Source organism: Primulina huaijiensis, unplaced genomic scaffold (genome assembly GCF_012295235.1).
Source record: "Primulina huaijiensis isolate GDHJ02 unplaced genomic scaffold, ASM1229523v2 scaffold40239, whole genome shotgun sequence".
Lineage (NCBI taxonomy): Eukaryota > Viridiplantae > Streptophyta > Magnoliopsida > Lamiales > Gesneriaceae > Primulina > Primulina huaijiensis.
Window position 1 is genome coordinate 200,753 of NW_027359504.1, and position 24,142 is coordinate 224,894.

The window sequence follows — 24,142 nt, forward strand, 5'->3', positions numbered from 1 at the left end:
AATCCATCGAACCAATGCAATTTTAATTTTTAACTATCTTTATATTTTTTGTATTTTAAATGAAGATATAAAAGAAGATACAAGTACTAAACCAACTTTTTCTTGTGAACGATCAAATTCCTGGAGATCGTTGACAAAGAAAAACAGCATGAGAAATAAGAAAAGATGAAGAAATGACTGTTGATAGATTTTGAAGAATTTTATATTTATATTATTTTTTTTAGATTTTGTTAAATTTTATGTACTCCGAAACTTTATGCATTTTAAATTTCTCTTTGTACTATTTAAATTAAGGCAAAAACTTGTGTGAGACGGTTTCACGGATCGTATTTTGTGAGACAGATATCTTATTTGGGTCATCCATGAAAAAATATTACTTTTTAGGCTAAGACTATTACTTTTTATTGTGAATATCGATAGGGTTGACCCGTTTCACAGATAAAGATTTGTGAGACCGTCTCACAAGAGACCTACTCTTTAATTAAATATGTTATACAATGGATGATATATGTATTATCAAAATTCAAAATTATGAAATTTTTTTTGTTTTTATTTTTAAAATTTTCATGGATATCTGTCTAACCTTAGCCCAAAGTGGTGAGCGACAACCCGCACCTAATCGCGCTTTATATAACACTGTTTAAAATAATCCAATCAGAAATAAATAAGAAAAAATCATAAAAATGCCAAAATCAACATAATTCGCAATGTGCATCTAGGGTTTCCAATTGGTACCATTTCAGCGTCCAGCGAATTTTAATTCCTCGACAGCACAGGTATTTTCCCGTTTATAGGTAAATTCATGTGACTATGCAATAAATTCATGTGACTACTCAAATTCCTGAACTGTTGTAGCCAATGTTGTATTTATTTAAATATTTACGCTAATCTCATGAAGTTTGAAACTATTAGAATTTTCCATCCAAGGATAGAGATTGGTTTTAGTTTGAGGGTTTCTACTTGATTCGATTTGCTCGAGTGAATTCCGTTTCCCTCTCGGTACATATTGGTTTCACATAAATATAATTATTTGATGTCGTAGTTCAACAGGAGTTAGAGCCAATTTTTCATTTGACCTGAAAAAGATTGTGAAGAATTAAACTTTTTAAATTGAACATTTTAAGATGGGGGATTTTTAACTGTTCTATTTGGAATACGGAAAAGGAGAGAATATTTGGCTGGAGGGGGAATTTACTGACAATTTCTCCATTGGTAAAGCACTTGACGCGTGTCAGGCACTCCACAGACCGGTTTCCAATAAGAAAAATGAAATCAAAATTCAAGTCCTGAGATGAAGATACAGATCGATGGGTGAATCACATTAGACATTTCTGGGAAAAAAAGGTGATGGTAAAGGACTTCCAGTTCATTGATTAGTTCATCCAGATCTAGACATTTAGTATAGTTATGGCTTTCCCGAACAAAGAATCCTACGAGATAAAAAACTCTAGGAAATGGGTTTAGTTGAGCTAGAGTAACACCCTACTCAAGGCGCTACTTGAACTGGACTGACAAATGAAAAATGTTTCTTAAGCTTGAGTCTGATTACTAAATCTTAATATTAATTTTAAAAAGCACTTGAAATTTATAAAAAATACATTTTTAAAAATAGAAAATAAATAAAACTGTCAAGTTTGAGATCAAGATTGTTACTCGAGACTGAGATAACAACGCTTCAACTCGAAAGATTGACCGCGCTACTCAAAATCTTTTTGAACTTAATCAAACTTTCAAATGCACCACTGGAGGCTTCTCCCTCCTCTAGTGGTTAGTTTCCCTCGTATATATGCAGCGAAACGGTTTTTTTCCTAGAGGTTAGTTTAATAATTTCGTTTTTTTTAATTTAAATGGCTTTTGCCATCGTTAATGGGCGGTAGAAAGCGGCATTTTTCAAGCGTTTCAATTTTTTTGGGTTAAGGAAGATGATGCGGCTCAAATTCCTAATCCTATATCGTGGCCAAATTGAGAGAATCTGATATGATTGTTTGTTTGAAGATTCCAGTTATTGGTTTATCATAATTAACTAGTTATCTCTTTTCTCTCTACTCAACTACAGATGACACAGCCATCCGAGATTGATCATAGTAAGTTTCCTACCCATTAAAATCTTTTAGTATGGTAACATGCAACATTCTATTTTGAAGCAATTAAGTATATTATAGTTGTATGAGTTGTTGAAAATTGGTTGTATGATTGATGATTCTTCTCTCTAGATCCACCATTATTTATAAATTTTCTAGAAATAGCTTGTTAGATATATTGCACAGAGTTGTTTTCGCCTGGTAACATACAACTTTTCCATGTGAGAAGAGCATGCAATAAAAGGAACCGAAGTTTTTGTTGGTGGTTTGCCCCGGACCATTTCTGAAGACAAAATCCGCCAGGTCTGATTTCTACTTCATCTTGAACGACTAGATAGAGAAGATTGCTAGTTTGTATTCTTATGTAACCTAAAAGATGTAAAAGCACAAATATGGATGTTAGGTAGAGTAATAAAGTCAGGGAAAATGTTGAGTTCACATTGGGGGACAATCTTTTCGGTATTCGATTGTCTATCTTAGCTGCTTCCCTTTTATCTAAATTTAAGTGATAGGTGATGGCTTACCGTGGAAGGGGAACAGGTCTGTAATTGGCAATGATTTGTTGACCCAAAATTATCTAACAGATCATTTAGATTTGCTAAAGTAATTAAGAATTGTGATTTTGTCTTTGGTTTAAATATCCGAGTCACATGTAGAAAGGAAATTCATTGCGTTAAAGTTTCCCTTTCAAACCTGCAAAGTCGACAAAATCATTTCATGTTTGACATTATAAAAGTCCCTTTTTTTTATGGAACCAAGTTGACAACATGGTATGAGTGTATAGTTCTAGTAGAACTTGCAGCTATTCCATGACTCACATTATTGAAAGAGGCTATTTTATATTGAACGAGAGCTAGGAGAAATTTGCATCAGCATGTGAATTTTCATTCAAATTATGCATCATTTCTTAGCGGAGAATCTGTCTGTGCTGATGCATGTTAACTACGGACAGGGTTCTTTTGATTAAAGATCGAAACTATAATATCCACTTTTAGTTTAGAACCATCTAGTTATCTTCTTCCTTGTATGTTCTGTAACTGATAAAAACAACTGTATAAGGTTCGAGTTGCATTATCTGAACTGTCTCTGGACCAACTTCTGCTTTCACAGGAATTTTCTGTCTGCGGTGAAATTGTGGAAATTCGGTTGATAAAGGATCAGAATGGCAATTTGAAGGTCACTCTCAGCTATACATTTATTTGCTTCACTGAAGATGTTTATTTTAGTGTTGCATGCCATTTTCTTCAACCCAACTAAGAAAAGGTACTGAAAGAAGACCAAGAAATTATTTCACTGTATGTCGCTATCCTCGGATTTTGCAGGGATTTTGCTTTGTGCGCTTTTCAACAAAAGAAGCTGCAGGTAGAGCTGTGAGAGAAAAATCTGGAACTTTGGTGAGAATTATGAGTGGGGGCTTTTATAGCTTGCAATTAAAGTTTGTTTTCTCATCAAAATTATTAATTATTGCTTTGTTAATGACACTGATTCTTGCATTTGAATTAATGTACGTTTTCTCTTGGGGAGATAATTGAAGGCACGCCTGTGAATGATGTTAAGACACTTGAAGTTGCTTGAAAATGAATAAGGATGACTTGTGTGGTCCTAGTTCATCAGCTCCCAATATTTTTCCCTAGCCCAGAGTCTTTAATCTGTATCTTCTTGCACTTAGTTTCTGTGAGGTTTAATTGGGGTGGTTATTAGGAAGGGGGTGGGGCTGGGAAATAATCCCTCATTTATTGATGGTTAATTAGCTAGAATGCCTCTAATTTTACTATTAACGCATCCATGTGGCATTTGTATGTGTAGAAGCTGATACAAGATTGTATGTGATACAATGTGAATGTTTCCTAAATCCTTGAATTTTTCACTTGGACTCCTATTGAACATCAACTGATTCGGGCCTATTGAGCCTCTTTTTGAAATATTATCTTTTCTACACAAGGAATCTTACATAAAATAAAAATCCAAATACTTTCTTTACATGTATTAATATAAAACATGCAGTTTGTTTTGGGGTTCTCTCTGTTTATTTATTTATTTTTTATTTTTCAGCTTGAAGGAAAGAGCATTGGTGTGCTCCCATCAATTGAGCACAATGCTTTATACTTTGGAAACCTTAATAAAGGTTTGTCACTCACAATTTCAGATAAGAATTGTGTGGATTCACAGTAACCGTTCCTTTAATGTTAGCCTGTCTCTAGTTTTTTTGTGCTGTCAAAGACAATCTAAATTGGGAATTTGTATAATAACTGTGGGGCTTATGTTTATTATTTTACCTTGTGATGATACTTTGAGCATTTTGAAAAGTTGTTTCACTAATGAAATGAGTGTTACTTGTTTTTTTTATGAAAGTTTAATGTTTTGAATCCTAGCATAGTTCCTACAGTATTGGGTCTCCTAGAAATTATCACTTAATCGTTTGATTGCTGTTGTTTTTCCTTTCTGTTTGTGAATTTCTGCTTGTCCGCATTTCTTGTCCACCAATTGACTTTTAGATCTTAGGATCATAAACCCTTTTTTTTGGGTATTGTTTTCCTGTAATCACTCTTTCTTGTAGTTTCTGATCTTCTTCAGATTTCCCTTGTTTCCATCCCTTATAACATGCATGATAGTTGTTGGTTCCCAATCCTGACTCAGATTTCTTTACCTCTCACAGCATGGAGTGCTGATGAGTTTGAAAAACTTGTGCTCCAGGTATTTTCTTGTTTGGTTCAATACTTGGTCTGATTTATGGCTGCAATCCTTTACTGCCTTCTCCAACTGTAATTATTTTTCATTCTGGAGGTTTTCCCTGATGTCGTATCCGTTGACCTTCCTATCGTTAAAGACATTCAACCAGGTCAAAAGCCACGAAATCGTGGTTTTGCCTTTGTGAGATTCTCATCTCATGCTGTAAGTTTTTCACTCTCACATCTGTTCTTGTGGTTGATGAATTTTGGGGGATCATACTATCCAAAGATTGTGTGAATTTAAGTTGACTCTCCTGTTGTATTGAAATCATACAGGATAAAAGCTCAGGTTGGTGGTTTTGATTCTCAGTTCCAGCATCAACTAGTGATCCTTTTGTTACTGGAAATCCTAAGAATGAAAAACATAAAATACTTTTCCACAATAGGTGCAAAATATGTTCCTCAAAATTTGATACTTACTTAAATAAAAATTATTTCTTCCACTATCGTAAATCCAAATACATAGTAAATAGTGGCTCCATTGTTGTAAAAAGGAATTCCCAAGAATAGTGATGCCTTAAACTAAATTAAAATACTCCTTTTGCTTATGTATCTGGGAACATTGATTGCAAACCTGGATTCCCTAAAATATATCCCAGACAAATTATTTGTTAACAACTGCCATGATTTTGACTGACTTGTTGAATCTGAAATAATGTTGGATAAAAGCTGAGGCTCGTGGTTTTGGTTTTCAGTTCCAGATTCAATTGTTGATCTTGTCATTAGAAATCCAAAAGTTACTTGCCACAACGGATGAGAAGAATGAGCCCCAAACAATTTGATTCCTAAATTAAAATTTTGAACAGCTAGTTCATTTAGGAACTGGAAACATATGTTACAAGTTTGAATTCCTTACAAGTGGACAAAAATAGCGTGTTAACTGCAAAAAACTCACGCACATCTGAAATTTTATCTCTTGTTTGTTGCATCTCTTTTATATCGTTCTTACATCTAAACTATATAATTTCGATTTATCCCCGTGGTTTCTCCTCCTTTCCTTGGCCGATAATTTGAATTCAATGATCATCTCCATTTCTTGTCAAATTTTGCAAGAGTTTTCTTGTATCGTTATAGTGTCTGGCACTTAAATTGGATTTGTTGGCATACCCCGTGCCGATGGTGCACGAATCATTTGAAATCTGCCCAACCTTTTAAATTGAACGGTTATGGAAAGTTTAAGGGACTGGCTGTCTTGGATCCCTGGTTTGATTGTGAGTTATATTCTCCCTGGTTTTCTTTAATGTCGAAGAGAAATGGAGCTTGAATGCATAAAATTAGACAAGTAGAACATATTCTTGAACAAGAAGTTGTTAGGGACAACTGAAAAAGAAATTTACTGGATCAAGGCTTGGAAGATGAGTTAAAAATTGAAGAACTTAACTATAACACTAAAGTAGCTTGCTTTTTTATATGCTGAACGTTTATGGTTGATTCTGTTCTCTGCCCACACATTTTCCTATGGTTTTTGTGTGGTTCCTAAAGATGGTGCTCCAGTATTTCCAGCATCGTGCATGATACACTTCCTCCCCAACTTCCACTCACATCCCAAGGACTTCCCATGATCTATAACTGAAAGCCTGGTTCCTTTCAATATAAATAATTCTTCAATTAATCAAACAACTCTAGATGTGGCATAAAGAGTTCTCCCAGATCAGTGCTCCCTGAGCTCAAACCTCAGGCTTCTTATCTGGAGAATTGTTCAATCCTTGAGTTACAACTGATCAATTGAGCAATACATAACATGATTAACAATCTTGAATGTTGGGCTTTCGACTCTAAACGGGCTAATTGTATCATATTAACACGCTCAAAAAATGTTAATTTTGCATATAAACAAACAGCTACAGCTGTCATCCTTCAAACTTAGGGAAGAATCCTGATTTTTCAAATTTTCATAGTTTACCATTATTTTTACAAGTGATGTTTGTTAAACACAACATTTTTCCTAATCAGTTGGGGTGGATAAAGAAGTTTAAATGCTACTCCAAACTACAGTATGATTAACAGGGTGATAGAACTACTATTGTTCTCATTTGTTATTCTCTGATTTTCCTTTTGAGATCAGCTGAGTTTTCCGTCTTTGGAGTTTTTAACGGCCACAGTTGGTTTGATGTTATTTTTTTCATGTAATTGGATTATCTTTTGTTTTGTTCTCATTATCTCGTTAAATTTGAGATAAGCACAGCATATATTTTTCTAATGTGCTTGCTTACTTGAAATTTGTCTACTGGCATTTTGATTCATATATTCTATTTTTTTTAAAATCAACTGTTGATCGGTTTCATAGAGTTATTGTCGACACTGTTGTTTTCTTCTTCTTAGGATTCCAAATTAATTTTGTTGATCTTGTAAGTCTCTTCGACGACATCAATAATTTTCTCTTTATTTCCTCTCTTGAGGCTTTTCCTGCTCTAGTGACTACTGATACCTGAATAATGATCTTATCCTCGAGATTTGTTGCAAGCCTTTGTCTACTGCAAGTACTAATCAGAACCATGGCAATGAAAATTAAAAAAAAAAACAGAGGTTTTTTCCTTCATAAGTGCAATATGATATTTCATTTAGTTGTAGACAATAACGAGCTTAAATTTGCACTGTCAAGTACTTCAATCTCCAATACATTGTCAGAAAACGAAAAAAGGAAGGGATAACTGTAAGTTTAAAAGCATATTTTCTTCTTCCATGTTTCTATAACGCCAAAAGAAGCTTGGTTCTGTAGTAACTTAATCCATCTGAATTTATCATATTGATTTCTGTCTGATCCTAAGTCCTAACCATATCGGTCTACCATCTCTGAAATTTGGCTTCTAAACTTCTTGAAATTTATTCTTGTATAGAACTCCCTTAATCTCAATCGAACAATGTTAAAATTTACTCACAAGCATCACACATTGACTTCATTTGCTTCAATCTACTGTCCTCCCTTCAATATGTAATCCTGCACCAGTTCTTTAATAATAATTACTTCGAAAATAGTCATTGGAGGCTGATAAGATCCAAATTAAACTCGCCTCGAAAATTCTCAATCACAGGCTGCAGCACGTGCTCAACGAGTAGGTTCCCAACCAGATTTTCGTCTGGGTAATTTGCACCCAGCAGTTCAGTGGGCTGAGGAAGATCCTGAAATTGATCCGAAAGAGCTTGCTAAGGTTCATGATCAGTGTCTTCTGTATTTTGGTATTTAATCTTTGGAGTATCTCACTTTATCNATTATTATGATTGCAATTTAATGAAATATAGGTGATGACATATAGTGGTTACCCTAACAATTAATATTTGTGTTTAATTAGTAATTAAAACTACTTTGTGTTTGATGAAATTATTTGATTAGTGAGAATAAATTTGATTTAGAAAAATGATTTCTAGAATGTAAAATAACAACTATATCATATTTGTTAGGTGCAATAATTGTTTATGTAAGGTATAACAATCGAAATGTGACGTTTGAATTGTTTTACGATTTTAAAAGATTTTAGTTAATGTTGCATCGTTACCCTGGTTATAACCTTTGGTAAAGCGGCAAATGCATTATCCTACAATTGGTATATATAAGAGTCAAAGTCATGAGATCAATTCTCATATATTGCAATTAGTGTAATTATTGATATTGTTGGAGTGCAATAATTGTCTTTGTTGGATACATCGATCGAATCATGATGATTGAGCTACTATACAGTTTAAAATATTTGAGTTGATGTGTAATATCTATTCTAAAAAAGGAAAAAGTTAAACAAAATTCGCAAGGAGTTAAAAGTTAGCAAAAACACAATTGATATTTAACTTAATAACAAGTTTAGGGGTTTTATTTTAACATTATTATGATAATTTAGTTAATTAAGAGAATTTTATTTGACAGTCACTATATGCACTACATTTAAATACATTGTGATTTTGATTTTAGAAAAATTTACTATTCTCTTAATTTTATTTTTATTGTTTTCCATTGTGAATGATATTTGGATGAAAATTATATTTGTTAATTTGAGAGAGCTGTCATTATGTTATAATCATGCAAATTGAAAAATGTTATATAAATAAGTGAATATATTTGATTATCATTATTATGTATTTTTATTCATTGTATTTTGATATATTTAGATCAATAAATACTCTTAAACAAGATGTTATTTAAACGATTTTAAAAATTATTTAAATCTTCTTAGTATATATTTCATTATTAATCACCCACGTGCATCGCACGTGATCATTCCTAGTTCAGAGAAAAAAGATTAGTAGTGGAAATTGGACTTCTGTTGTTTCTGCAATGGCTCACTATGTGTGATCCCACTATAACCTTCGTGGACTTTGCAAAATGGATGGATTTGGTTTTCACTTTGTCTGGACTTCTTCTGTAGTTGGATTGGGCCTTTCGGTTTCTTCCCCTTTAGATTCTAACCTCTGTTATGACTTATTTTGGGGAGTTTTGGCCTAGTCTCCAACATATTTCTCTATTATTTTAGTGCTGATGAGATCTTAATCAACTTATAAATTGTTCTAAAGAGCTAATTTACAAGCTCGATCAAACACCTTTTTAAGAGAAATCATGATTACACAGCATTTTAAAAGATGATCAAATATCCAAATTCCAGTAGATATATGGATTTCTTTATAAATGAAAATGAAATGTCTAGGCCAGACTCTGTTTCTTCGATCAGGTAACAAATACTGAATTGTTTATCCATAGGAAATTATGCAGTCGTTTTATTTTTGATTGAGAAATTTTTGCGAAAATATTATTTTAATGGTCTCAGCTCTCTAAAAATCCATCATCATCGAGCTATGCAGTCATTTCATTTCATAAAGTGTGGTGACAAACGGAGCTAATATCCAAATTCCAGTAAATGCACAAATTTAAAGTATTAATTGTCCAAGCCAGACACTGTTTCTTTGATTCACTAATATTTTGATCCTTGTGAACACTGAATTTCGTATCCTGTGGTGAGAACTGACAACCGCTACTTAAGATTTTAAAAAAACCTAGATATCTAGAAATCCTTTGTGCTTGGGTAAGTGAAATGGGGAGACTGAAGGATTTCTTATTTTCTAATTCTACATTTTTAATTTTGGATTCACCTTGTATAACTATATTTCGTGCTATACGGCTGTACGGTTTAGATTTATTGACCAAATTTGTTTGGCTCGTGAACGTCACTGACTTGTTAGTAGTTGCTCCCAATCCATCAGCACTCTTTTGTGGTGCAGGATCTTGACAGAGCCATAAAAGAAATGAATGAGAAAGCAATTCAAGGACCTGGTGGAGGTCCAATACACAGACTTCAGGTATTCAGAATTGCCACTGAAGCATTAATAAGTTTGAATCCTGATAATTGACAAGTACAGAGCATAATTGGAGAACTTGCATCATCACAAGATCAAGGAGTCTTTACCATTGTTAATGTCTGATATTTGTTGTTTGCAAATAGGTTGAAGTTGCAAGACCTATGGACAAGAACAAGAAACGAGCGCGAGAGGATTCAGAAAGTAATCCTGTCCAGGGTCATTCCAAAGTTTTCAAGGAGGAAGCTACTGTTGCTTCATTGATTAATCCTAAATCCCATGTCCAAAATGTAAAGTCATCAATTGATGTTACATTTTATTTTTACTGATTTTCCTCTTGTTTTTAGATTGATACATATGTTTGGATAAATGCTGGGACCAACATTGAATGTCTGTCCCAAAATTTCAATAATTACTAATGAACAGAGGCTAAATATCGTCATAGGGACAGCTGGAGGTGAAAAAGTAGGAGGTCCTGGTGTAAAACTCGACACATGTTTTGTGGTTGACTTAACGAAAAATAATGAATCTATAGGTTGCAGAATCACTTCCCATCTTTTCTTTTTTAGTTCAAAATGTTTTACCTGGTGCTCTGTGCATGCTAAGTATGTTAAGCAAACTGATATCTGAAAAGGAAATAGGAATGAAGTTTCAAGTACTTGTTATTTTAGGCCTTCTTATTTTTATATCGCCCTCACTACCTGATTACATTTTCCTTTTTCAGCAGGAATTGTTATCTCCTGACCCTTACGAGGATGCCGTAATAGCATTGCCATTAGCTGTTAAAGAGCGCTTACTTCGAATCCTTCGGCTTGGGCTTGCGACTCGATTTGATGTGAGTTTTGAAGTTGCTAACAAAACGTGTAAATTGATAATGAAATTAAGTTTTAGATGCAAAGATGTAGTTGCATTTTCTTTGGCTGATCTACATGGGAAGCATTTGGTCATCTTACGCCTGGATTGAAAGTTTGTCTTCCTTAATCAAGTCTAGCATAAACCCCTCTTCCAGTTCATTTGAGAGAAGCAATTATTTGGATTTATAGGTGCATTCTATGCATGTAATGGGCCTAGTGCCACCTCCCTTTTAAATACCATAATTTTTGGGCGACCAATGAGTTTTAAGAGGACGACGTCGTAAATTTTAAAACTATTGAAATTTGCTTAAATTTAATTTGATATTCGTTGCTCGTTTTTGGTTCCTTTGGTTAATTTACAAAAGCTTGTTTTTTTATGCTTTAGTCAAGGACTTAAGGCAATTGAATTCTAACTCGTTTCTTGCTAGAATGAAAATGAATCATGTCCAGTGAAATGCGTTTTGTCCACCCCTGTTTATCATGTGAAGCAATTTTTCTAAGTTAGTAATTGATGATGTTCGTGACAGATTGATGTACAAACTTTATACAGTCTCAAGAAATTACCGGAGTCTACTGCTATTTCCATCCTTGACCAGGTGATGGCTTGAAAAATTCTCTTTAGTGTTCTGGCATGATCTTTTATTTACGCTTTTGTGACATGCACACCTTGGATATGAGTATCATAATTTTAATTTTTTGTTATTGCTCCTTTATAGTTCATGTTAACAGGACCGGCTACCCAACATAAGGGTGCATATCTTGCAGCGCTGATTTCTCGAGTATGTAACTGACATTGTTGAATAGATATGGTTCATTATACTTTTTGTGGAACATTCATTCGTTATTACTCTGTACTGATCATTTCTTTCCCCAATTTAGCACCTAGTTGACATAGTGGGATTGACTCCGAGCTTGGCAAGTTTGCCAAAAGTCGGCGCAACTTCTGCAAAAGAATTGGGCCTCTTAAGCTTCTCCCACCGGCTGTCTCCGCCAGCTGTTGGTTCTTTTCCATTGCATTCAACAATGTCCAGGTTAGTCTCTTAACTTCAGTTTGGGATTGGCATAATTTCATTGAGGTCTTTCCAGAGAGCAGATGAACAATATGTGCAAGAAGCCTAATGTCGTGGCTAATTTCTTACAGGTCTGATATTTATGCTCCACGTTACACATCATCATTGTATGATTATCCCTCACCAAGTACAGGACGATTGGAGGAGAAAACACTAGATTTTCCCTTACCAACAAGAGCAGCAGCAGGACGATTGGAGGAGAAAGGCTTGGATTTTCCTTTACCAAGCCGATCCCTCCCATCTGGATCCCAAAGCCTCCAGATTCCAAGAATATTAACTATGGAAGACAGAAGTCATCGTCCTCACTATGAGGTTCCCCCGAGCATATCTATGCCGTATGGACAAATTGGATCAAGAATAGATGAAAGACTTCCTTCTTCATTTCAGGCAGCACCTAGTTCATCTTCAGCAAATGCAAGAAGACATGGGTTAATTTTGAGTTCGGACATTACACCGGGTGCTGACCGGCTAGCATCTCGCCCTCGAGTAAAATTTGATCCTTTTACTGGCGAGCCTTACAAATTCGATCCTTTCACCGGGGAACCAATTATTCCTGGGAGTTGAACTCTCCAGTTCTAATGTTTACTAAAATGATGAGTTGAACTCTCCAGTTCTAATGTTTACTAAAATGATTGCCTCCGCAAGATATGGATCATTGTTATTCTGAAACAACAATACGTTTTATCTTATAAACAGTGCTCTTACTTTTTTCCCTTTCTTTGTTCGGTTTCTGTTGTACCACAATAGGATTCAGGCTATCTCTCCTAACGAGTACAAGTGACAAAAACACATTCTATTATTCATTTTATTTTAAAATGTATTTGAATATTTGTGTGGAATTAGTTCTTATGAGGAAGTGCGTGAAGCCAAAATAAAAATATTACTATTGGAGAGTGCACAAGAAGCCATTTATTGCACAACATTTTTTTAATAAAAAAATATCATAATAATATTTTATTTGATTTACTTAGGTAGTAATCTATTGTAAAATTAATATAAATTCATAATTATTACTAATTATTAGGCAAGTTCAATAACAATAGTACCAAAATAGTCAGAAAGAAAAAGTTAGATTATTACTTCAGTTTTTGACTACTTGTAAGATCAAAACCAAAAGTAGCCTAAGTTTTATGACCAAAATGGCTATTTACATGTTCTTTGAAAGTGATGTGTCATCTATTATTGTAATATCTATGTTTCTATTTTAAAGTCGCATGCTATTTCCTTATATGGATGACCTAAATAAGAGATTAGTCTCATAAAATACAACCCGTGAAATTGTCTCACACAAGTTTTTACCTTCCTTATAAGCACAACATGAAATGAAGTATATTATAAAAGATTTGGATAAATGCTTATATTTTTTTATGATACAAAATATTATCACTAAACCTGCGAGTGTAATTTGTTTTAATATAGCTTACACAGAAAAAAGTCTCACACTGACAGGCATACAGATAATTATTATATGTTATTAAAACAAATTAAGGTATTTTATAGTCACACGATAATCTTGTTCAACTAAATTTGGTAAATTAATTCATGCCTCGTAAAATGTTGCACGTGCTTATCCCAGCCGATTATTGTCGAAACAAGTTTTCTAAATCACAAACGCACGATCCTTCATAGTAGTTATGTATTTAATTTAGAATTCGTTTGACTAAATTTGTAAATAAAAAAACTTATGAGACGTCAAAATAAGATGTTTACGAAAAAAACTAGTCGTTTTAATTAATTTTTTTTTATATTTTAAAATACCAGAATATCCTCACAGATTTCATTATATCTCAAATATATCAACTGAAAATTTAATGACATAACCCCCAAAATATGTTAAAAATGTTTATTGATATGTTTTCATATTATCGTGTCCATTTTGTTACTAGGACAATAGAATGCTTTTATATATCAAATTAATAAACTAAATTATCCTTCACTTATATAATAATTATCTAACTTGTTTTAGAGGATTAATTTAGGACAGTACAAATTTTTACAACCCGATGTTATATATGCATATAAATCGGACACCCATAAAATTATTACAAAGGAAATTTGTCGAATATTAACTTATCTTACAATCCTAAATATTTTCGTTAGTAATAAAAAAAATTAATCTTGATATATCATGAATGAGCCCATCAAGACTTTTGACCTAAGGCCTTTCTCTAACCCAAGCAGATGACCCATAACAAGCTCAGATACTCCCTTATAAATATCATGTTTGAGCGTCCAATTCAGGGATCATTTAATGGATTGACTTTCAACATCACCTTTAGCTGTTCTATTAGATTGACAATCATTTATATACTCGGTCTCTGACTTGAGCGTCGGAGGGACTACGCTGGGACACCCTCCCGGCCCTCTTCTAACGGTCTCTTTTGTGATTTCAGGTTTAGATTAAATTCGAGGTTTGAACTCGAACTAATATCACCTGCTGGAACCGAAGCCTAAAATTTCAGTGAGTATCAAATCTTAAGAATGATTATTACTATTGTATTATGTTAGACAAAGAAAGTGGGGTACATGTTCATCGAATAGTAAAATCAAGGACTTAATGATAATTTCTGAGAGGGGAAAAATGCAAATACAGCAAAGTTGTGGGGGCCATCTGAAAAACAAAAGGAATAAAGCAAAATTCAAAGCACATGGTTTGATGCTTATGCAGTTCAAAACGATAGTGTTCTTTTGTTATGTGACCCCCAAAAAAAGATTGTCATTTCACATCGTTATTTTCCACGCATGCACGTCGCCAGCCCATCAGTTTTTTTATTTTTTTAAATAATAAAAATTTAGTTTAATATTTTATTTTTTTATGAAAAAATCAATATGATATTTGTACATTAATACATTTGTTTAGATAATAAATATATTCAAGAAACACACATTATCCAAAGGACACATGCATTCTAACATGTCTACCCTATACTTGAAATCAACCTATATATGTATAAACATATTTACAATCATGTTAGCTTAGAGGGACCCTAAAGTTTCATAGTCACTCAGCCTGATGTTTTCATGTCGAACGAGTCAAGTTCCGGTAGCGACGATGAATCTTTACTCTATGTATATATCTCCGATCTATCTATTAACACGCTTTTGTGACTTAAAACTGTTAGTTGTCAAATATCGATTGGATAAAATACCTGAGAGTTGTATATATGAGCTTGGACAATCCTCTCCTCTTGAGCTAGCTTTTGAAGTTGAGTTAGGTCCAAGTCCCAATTTTAAAAAAAACATACCAAATGAAAAGAAAATGATACACATTATCCATTTTGAAAATATGATGTTATTTTCTTATTATTTATAAAATAGAAAAAGCCTATGGTCGGAGTGAGTTTACAATTGAGTTAGAAGATTATGTTTTTTTATTAATTAATTTTCTTAATTACATCAATGGTCACGTGGCACACATGCAGAATTGAGTTAATTAAGCTCCAAAACCACATGCAAACACGTGACATAATTTAATTTGGTGACCACCTTAATTAATTACATTGTTATTACTAAAATTATGCTCTACTAATACTCCATGCCATCTCATTGTTTGTTTACCCTATTCTTAGCCTCCACCTAGTTTTTGACTCATTTAATATACTTATTTTTTTTAAAAAAATAAAATAATTTTCTAACAAATTAAACATGATTGTGAAGTTACTTTTGTTGGTTTGTCTCGGCATGCCGACAAATTTTGTCCACTTTATTACATATAATTCTTTATCCCACATTATTTTTTAAAAAAAATAATGTATTAAAATAATTCTACACACACACACACACTAAATTGATATTATGATATTTTGATCCTCTCCGTATTTTTTTCGGTAGTTTTGGATTATAATAAATTCTTGGATTTTTGGAAAATATATCGGCTATTTTGGGATGGAAACACGATTTTGTTTCTTTAATTACTTTTAAAAAAAAATAATTTTTGGCTTTATTTTGTATAGTGTTCGATATTATAATATATGTCACTATGTCGATATTTTAAATTAAATGAAACCAAAGGAGTGACTAATTAGCTAAATTGCACGTCCTCGAAACAATATATACACCATAAGATATTAATTATTTATAGCATATGGTGTGCATGCAAACGCATACACTTATACTAATTTTTTAATCTATAAAATTATGGAATACTATCATAAATACTCACAACTTAAAACAATAGACAAATATGAAACAATAGGTTATAATTATATAATTAATTATAATATAGTGACATATAAGTGATATACCTCGTATGTATGTATAGGTGTAGGAAAATAAGGTGGGTGGGGCAAAGGAGGGGAGGGGAGGGGAGGGGAGGGGGGGGGGGGGGCGTGGTGGGATGCCTGGAATGTGGTGAACATGGACTACAATTGATTCTGCTTCACTGTCGGTCTCGCCTTTTCTTTCTTCACATGCAATCAATCCTCCGCCATGTGCACTTCCCATGTTACACATTACTCATTCTCCCTTCCATTTTGGCCCCATAACCAACATTCACATGCATCCTTAATACATACTACACAAACATATACGTACATACATACATGCACGTGCACATATACAACTCACGCATACCACGAAACGATAAACGTCTCGTGTGAAATGACTAAAACACCCCTTGTTATTCAGCACAATCGAAGTAGAAAAGCCTTTAAATGAATAGTACTACATCACGGTGTCAGAATTTTTCTCAAAAATTATGTTTTTACGTATATATAAACATGATAAATGATATGCGAAAGTAGATCGAGCATTACCTCCGGCCATTTAAAATTTTGAAACTTTTCTAATTTTCCTCCTATTGATGTCTTCTAAGTACTCTACCCTCTTGATAGATGATGTATTTTGTTTTCTGAAGTGTGTGCTTAGGAACCTCAATCGCTGTTATTTATAGACATCTCATACTATCGACGAGTTTATTGTGGGAGCATGATTGTCAAAAGAAGAGATGCGTGCACGTCTCAATTTTTAAAGTTGAGATGGCGTACACATCTTTTATCAAAAGTAGTAGACAATGACCGTCGCTATTCATACATATTTAATCTTCTTCCGATATGTCACTTTTTCCTTACATATGGATCTTTTGAAAGAAAATAGGAACAATTTAGATGTCAAGAATCAAGTTGAATGAGATGATAATATATTATTATTGTTGAGGGGTATTTAAGTCAAAAAGCTTGAAGGGTCCCCGGGTTCACATGTGCCATTACAGGCTTTCCTTTGCGTAGATTTCGTATTGCTCGCAAGCTGTACCATTTTCCCGCTATCGACCTTTATTTTCAACTGAGAGTTGAGATTGTTTGAATTTACGAAAACACCCTTCCATGCATGAAAATATCTCTTACGCGTGGACAAATTGAAGATGTCGATTAATTATTATTATCATTATTTTTGGAAAAAGTAACGAATGAACAATTAAATGATGTGGCACGTAGTTATTTTCAAAATAGATTGAAGAATTTTTTTTGTTTCCTAGATATTTATTAATTTATTTTCTAGGACACATTATTGTGATAAAGAGTATGTCTTTTGTGAGACGGTCTCACGAATATTTATCTGTGAGACGGGTCAACCTTACCGATATTCACAATAAAAAGTAACACTCTTAGCATAAAAAATAATACTTTTTTCATAGATGACCCAAATAAAAGATCCATCTCACAAAATACGACTCGTGAGATCACACAAATTTTTACTTGAGATAAATGATAGTATAATGCATTAAATATTATATTTCATAATAAATAAATAGAAATAATGATGAATTTATAGACAAATGATTAGTGTGGCAATGATTTGGACATATTTGATTTCTTTTATAGATACTTTCATTTTCTTTTTTACAAATATTAATTGAAAAATAAAATTTAATATTTAAAACTCAAAATATGTTCATTAGCTTCTTTATTGCAATTGAAATTCATGGCATATAAATTTATATAAAAAAATCTTGACTTGGAAAATAAAATTATTTTTTAGTCTAGAATGGCATTGTCGTAATTTATGCTCAGAATAGTAGCATTAGTGTACATACTCTTTACTTATACCCCCCCATAACGCCATTCCCCTCCCTATCCCGCGAGGCCGTGAAATCGCCGTATTGCCTCTCCTTACAATCCCCTCAGCCTCCGCCGCCTCCGATTTCACCTTATTAATGGGTTCGAGAGCAAGAATTCCATCGCCGCCCGCCTTGCGAAGGATGAGAAGATCATCAAACTCGAACAGAAGGCCGAGCAAACCTCAAGCAGGCCACCGTAAGACCGCCAACATTGGCGACGGCGCTTCGGTTTCCGACAAACTGGAGGCCCTTAAAAACCTGATCCCTTCCAAAAACTCAGATATTAAGCCCGACCAGCTTTTCCAAGAAACAGCCAACTACATTGTACTTCTCAAAGCTCGGATTTTTGTTCTGCAGAATTTGATCGATTGTTACGGGTCGTCTCAGTCTGAAGAAAATCGACATGCTCTATAGTACGTGGCATTCCGCCATCATCATCAATATCCAAAAGAAAAGAGAAAAAGAAGAAGAAGAAGAAGTCTGTAATTTTGATTTTGTTTTCGCTTTTCTTGGCCAGTTCCACTTAATTATATGTGATTAGTTTGCATTCGTGCTAATCATACATTAAAAACGGTAAATTTAGCATCTTTTCCGCCTTTAATCATTAAATGCTCAAATTTTGGTAGTTGACTTGTGTGTTTCCTTGGATGGGTAATCTGATTTTGCCCGTCTTTGTGTGCATGATTCGAGAATGTGATTAGTCCCCATAAAGCATTATAATTTTTTGGTTGGTATTTGGTGTTCTAAATCCGGAGCCATTTCTTGGTTAGAATTTGGCATTCTGAAATCTTAGCAACCATTTTAGTTTCTTGGTTGGAATGGGTTTCTTTGCGATTTTGTTAGAATTTGCCGTTTTCCCTCCTTTTTAGGACTAAATTTAGTTACAGTTCACTTCATTATTTAACAAACGAACTTTCTTTATCTATATCCTCGCGTTTTCTTTTTGAAAAACAATCTGTACATTGCTAGAACTCCATGTTAACTTTCGACTGCATAAAAGAGAGTGCCATTTTTCACGGCTAATTTATGAATTCTTTCATAAACAAAATTTGTAGATTCAGCTTTCTTGTTTTTAAAACAAGACGAGTCAACTCGGTGCATGAATTTCTCGAAAATTCAGTCCCCTAATTCATGACAAAACCATCACTTTCCCAGCCTGCACGACAATTTGACAGCAGCAGCAGCAGCAGCTCCCTGTAGAGAGCATGCCGATCAAATTAAGAATTTTTCCAAAAAAATAAACTGCTCCGTGAATTTAGACAGTAGTAATTTTTCACATGATATCTGAATGAAACAGACAGCCCCTGCCCCCACCTTGTAATGGCGTCCACATGCCATGTTGTGGCGTGGCAGGGACAGAGTTTTGCAGTTATTGGTGAATGTTTTTGTCCCTTATTTCCCATTCATAGTACGTAATGTTTGAATAAGACTTGGTCTTCCTTTGAATCTTTGTAGAAAATATCCAACTCGAGTAGCAAATCAAGTCGAGTTCGTACATATGTCACAAGTGCTTGTTTCTGTAATTGATTTTTATAAACATTTATAGGGTATTTCAGCAATTACCAGCTTCTGAATAATTATGGTTTTCTTGAGCTCAAACTAATTGTTATGGTACATATTGTCAAAATATAGAGTATCAATTGTGTTGCTTTTCATGAGCTCGAGATTTGAGATGTTGTTTATTGTCTGTTATTCGACCAACTTACATTCGTTGATCCTGGATATCAATTTCAAGCATACATTTTTCGATCTCCGCCTCAAACATACAAGAGAACAAAATATGTAAATATATGAAATTATTTATTGTGTCATCACCCATTATCTCGATTTTTTGAGACAAGTGGTTTTATTTACCACATATGTTAGTCGAGTTCAAATATTCAGATTTCTATTTGCCGCAGTGCGTGTTATATGCAGATTATGACCTTGGCATAAATATGTTGCGGATACAAAAACTACAAAATGACAGGTAAAGATTTCGCACTAATATCAATTAATTAACATGAAATACTTCGATCTATGCTCTGATTTCGTGTAGGATAATCTTAATTTTCCTAGATCCATTCAACAAACTTGATGAAATTCTTTTGGGAGTACCCTCCTTTGGCGACACTAGCTATCGCCTTAACTTGAAGTTCCAATGCCCTTGCTTTGTATCCTTCATCAGTCAGGAGTTGTTCCACCTTATTCTTAATTTCTTCCTGTTTAATGATTCCATTCTCATCTTTATTGAAGCCTATTCCAACCGTCCAAAGATCACCAATGTAGCTCTCATTAAGGAACTTGTCTGCAAAGTAGGCCAGCACAAGAAAGGGATACCATTGCTTAGACCTTCAATGGTCGAACTCATTCGACAATGGCTGAGGAAACATGCAACAGAAAGGTGCGATAAGACCTTCTGTGGAGGTGCCCAACTCACCATTTTTCCAAGATTCTTTACGCTTTCTTCAAACCCGTCCGGGTATGTTGTACAAATATCTTGATTTATGTCTTGCCTTACAAGCCAAAGAAATGGCCTGTTACTGAGTTCAAGTCCGAGGGCCAGTTTTTTGAATTGGGTTTGGTAAAAAACTGCAAAACTACCAAATGCAACGTAAACTACAGAACGGAGGGTTGTTGATCTAGCCACTGGAGGCAGGTTGAAACTTCAGGCCAAAAGTATCCTGCCTGTTTTCCAAGACGGTTGCTCGAAATTAGAGGACCTATAGGGCAACATCTTGGAATGAAGGAGAGAGCCGCTGGCTCTAACTCATTAAACGTGTTACAAATTAGCCACTTATCGAGTTTTGTGGATTCGTTGTTTTTCAATATTGCTTGAAAGATGATTTTCTGTGTGGCTAAATCAAGAAACATTTCCCATGGAAGATTCATGGTGCTCTTCTGGCATGCCTGGTGACAGCCGAATCATTTGTTCTATAAAATGTCTTCCTATTAGCAAATGATTTCACATGTTAATATGCTATCAAATATCACTTAAACTCGCAATTTAAATGAAATGAGACTCACCATTACTATCTATGATTCCATCATCAACCAGCTTTTGGGCGCTGGATGTTAAGGCCATCGTGGCAACCGATGCCGGCAAGAACACAAGTTATTTCATCACTTTGTATTTCATGCACGGTTTTTTTTAATCAGAATCTCCAAGTTTCCAGGCATTGTTTAGGGCATTGTGTCCGCCAACTTTCCAAGATCACTTCCGTCATCCAAAGGTTCTAATCCATCTGGGATTGGAACCAAATTCATCAGTTCATGTATGTTGCCTCGGGCAAAGCCTTCACGGCTCTCTCGTGATTGAACTCAGTGTTTACAAAGGCGACTTTGACACCATTTTCAGCTTAACATTGGGCAACCTCCATCAGGGGAATGACATGGCCTTGTGCTTGATTTGGTATGGCAATTACATGTGGTTTTCCCATTTCTTGATCCACAAAAACTTTCTATTTCTTTAAACTTCTTGTTTGCCTTTGTTTTGTAAGTGTCTTGGTGATGAAAACAAGAGAATGAAGATCACAATCAGGAAAATTTGTAAAATAAAATTGGTCAACAATTTTTTTTAAGACAACGACATCCTCATATGTATTTCAACTATTTTTTTTAAGAAAGTGTATTTGAAATATATTTGAAGATGTCATTTTCTTAAAAAAAATAGTTAATCAAAGTTAAAAAACAAAATACTCCTCAGTTTTGATAATTGCAGCTATCAGAATCAACTCCTCTTTTGTCACATTATTTAAGGATTCTGTTTCCTAATCTTCATTTTTAGTTCTCTCTTGTCTGATTCTATAATTGAAAATTTTAAAAAATCACTCAAATAGACATATTGTGCTACAGGAATGAAGTCAAAATTTAAAATCTCTCAATTTTTTGTTTATGATATTCATATAGCAATGGCAATAGCACTTGTATAATGCGGGCGGCAGCTAGAAAAAATGCAAGACATCATTGGTTAATAATGTTCGTTGGCTTTACAAAAAAGACAAACGGGAATTATTTATTTCTCCTGTCATTTACATGGCTATATTTATGATTTATCCGGGAATGAGTTTATTTGTTGTAGAGATTTGACGATATTTTTAAAATAGTATATTTTTGCAAAGTTGATAGATTTCTAATGATTTTTATAGAATTTTTTTACATAATTTTGTAGATTTATTTTGTAAGACTTTTATAAACATTTCTAATTTTTTTTTTGTATAATCTAATGATTTTTGTAATTTATGATTATGTTTTTTAAATTTGAACTAGCAATTGAGTAAAGATAACTTTTATTTATTTAACTTAGCTTATTGATTTGGTTTATGAAAAATAAGTCAATATTAAATTTATTACAATTAAATTTCAATTATTCAAGTCAATTCAATATATTTGGTTAATTAATTAATATTTTTAAAACGTAACTATATTTTTTCAATATTAATAAATAATAAAAACGAACTATATTTTTCGAATACTGTGAAGCTTCCGAATGCGACATATATGACAGAATTGGCTGGCTGTTGATCAAGCCATGTCATGCAAGCGAAGTCTTCTGGCCAGAAATAGCCCACCGATTTTCCCAGCCGGTTTCTTGCTAGAAGAGGGCCTGCGGGTGAAATATTTGGAAACAGGGAGAATACCCTGGCTCCAAGTCATGAGATGAGTTGCATATGAGCCAATCTGCCAATTTGACTGCTAGGTTGTTTTTTACCAGAACATCGAAAACTATCTTCTGTGTAGTTTGGTCACCAATATTAATGCAGGTCCAGATGAAGTTAGAAGGATTCAAAATATTTTTGTGAAGCATTATTGACAAAGAAAACAGGTCATTTCTCTGGGTCAAGACTAACCATCACTGTCTATAACACCATCATCCACCAACATTGGGATATTAAATGACAAGGCCAACACCGCGGCTGCCGCAGGCCAGGAGAATGCTTTTAGGATTTGTTTTACAGAAAGATAATTAGGTCAAGATATGAAATCTATATACACGAAATTTTGAGAGAAGAACCGGGAGGTGATTTTTACGCAGCTGCTGGAGTTTTTATCTGAATATGCACAAAGTTCAGAGTTGAAGATTTTTTTCGTTGAAAGACTTTGTGTGATTGATTCACGTTTATGCCGTGTTGCTTATTGGTGTTGAAGACACGTGAAGAACAACACTGACGCATAGTGTTGATCGAAGAGTGTTATTCTATTATTTGTTTTAAACAACTTCGGTTTATGCATCTAGTTTTTAGTTTGGTTTATTTGGATGCATTTTAATTTCTTGGAGTGTCAAAGAATTTGGTTTTGTTATTTTCACTAGTATTGTTTTGTACAAACAATTTACATATTTTCTTAGTGAATTTTACAAAATTTTGCATCGCTAATTGCAAATGTATACGCCACAGAAATATAGAATTTATGTATGCATGTAATTAAGACTTCTCTGCGGCCAGCGTTTGAAAACAATAGGTTAGCTTTTCCTGGAAGTAAATGTGATACACGAGTGCCTCACATCTCATGTGCCAATTTCTATAATAACAATAAGACAATCATTATCAGCTGACTCCTAACGTTATACGGACAACAGCCATCGGTAGTCCAAAACTCAATCCCCCTGATATATCAATTCAACCCACCGAGTTCCTACTTGATCAGCCCGAAACACACTACCTACTTTTAGGCATTGGTTAGCTCGGGGATATGAAATTGAAAGACATGACATAGCTAAATTTTTTAACTTCGATGATTATAAAACTTGAGTTAAACGCGAGATAATATAAGAATATTGAATCTCATCATTCGCATCAAGCCGTGCCTTAGTGACATGAATGGTAAGATCAACTCAAATAAGGAGCAGAATATACCTAAAACTCTTGGAACACTCGGCTATAAAAGTATCTTTATATGAGCGATCCGACGCTAACATAAGGAGCAATCGCGAGGAGTCATGGAGACTCATGCATGCTTACATACATTCATATTTAAAGTTACATACATATAAGTATATACTGTAATATACATGAGTATGAATGGGGATGTCGGTATGGCACTTAGTTAAATGACCATAATATCCTGGCATATATTCTTCTATATTATATTACGCATA

At 33.9% G+C, this 24,142-nt stretch overlaps 2 protein-coding genes and 1 pseudogene across 3 annotated transcripts; 2 read left to right on the forward strand and 1 right to left on the reverse strand.

The window, feature by feature from the left end:
* The first annotated feature begins 603 nt into the window (after positions 1-603).
* Positions 604-8,083, forward strand: LOC140969108 (heterogeneous nuclear ribonucleoprotein Q-like). The gene is made up of 10 exons (XM_073430329.1): positions 604-776; positions 2,057-2,084; positions 2,311-2,384; positions 3,192-3,257; positions 3,404-3,475; positions 4,134-4,206; positions 4,738-4,775; positions 4,866-4,973; positions 7,843-7,959; positions 8,051-8,083. Exons 2-10 carry the CDS (start codon positions 2,057-2,059, stop codon positions 8,081-8,083), a joined length of 609 nt encoding a protein of 202 aa, XP_073286430.1. The 5' UTR covers positions 604-776.
* A 976-nt stretch (positions 8,084-9,059) lies between these two features.
* Positions 9,060-12,594, forward strand: LOC140969161 (uncharacterized). Of its 2 annotated transcripts, none has more exons than XM_073430433.1 (7): positions 9,060-10,090; positions 10,234-10,377; positions 10,815-10,922; positions 11,469-11,537; positions 11,658-11,720; positions 11,821-11,972; positions 12,083-12,594. In XM_073430433.1, exons 1-7 carry the CDS (start codon positions 10,037-10,039, stop codon positions 12,573-12,575), a joined length of 1,083 nt encoding a protein of 360 aa, XP_073286534.1. In that variant the 5' UTR covers positions 9,060-10,036; the 3' UTR covers positions 12,576-12,594. The 2 variants fall into 2 exon arrangements, with proteins under 2 accessions (XP_073286534.1, XP_073286533.1); XM_073430432.1 differs by having other exon boundaries at positions 9,065-10,090; positions 10,812-10,922.
* A 7,526-nt stretch (positions 12,595-20,120) lies between these two features.
* On the reverse strand, positions 20,121-21,485 carry LOC140969110 (UDP-glycosyltransferase 83A1-like; annotated as a pseudogene).
* Between the last annotated feature and the right edge of the window lie 2,657 nt (positions 21,486-24,142).

Excerpts from the sequence above, each read along its gene's own strand:
- LOC140969108 (XM_073430329.1), top strand. The coding sequence starts at position 2,057 with ATGACACAGCCATCCGAGATTGATCATA. Across the intron at positions 2,085-2,310 it reads GCCATCCGAGATTGATCATA|AGCATGCAATAAAAGGAACC; the intron begins GTAAGTTTCCTA and ends CCATGTGAGAAG. Across the intron at positions 4,974-7,842 it reads TGAGATTCTCATCTCATGCT|GCTGCAGCACGTGCTCAACG; the intron begins GTAAGTTTTTCA and ends TCTCAATCACAG.
- LOC140969161 (XM_073430432.1), top strand. The coding sequence starts at position 10,037 with ATGAATGAGAAAGCAATTCAAGGACCTGGTGGAGGTCCAATACACAGA. Across the intron at positions 10,378-10,811 it reads CTAAATCCCATGTCCAAAAT|CAGGAATTGTTATCTCCTGA; the intron begins GTAAAGTCATCA and ends TTCCTTTTTCAG. Across the intron at positions 11,973-12,082 it reads TTGCATTCAACAATGTCCAG|GTCTGATATTTATGCTCCAC; the intron begins GTTAGTCTCTTA and ends AATTTCTTACAG.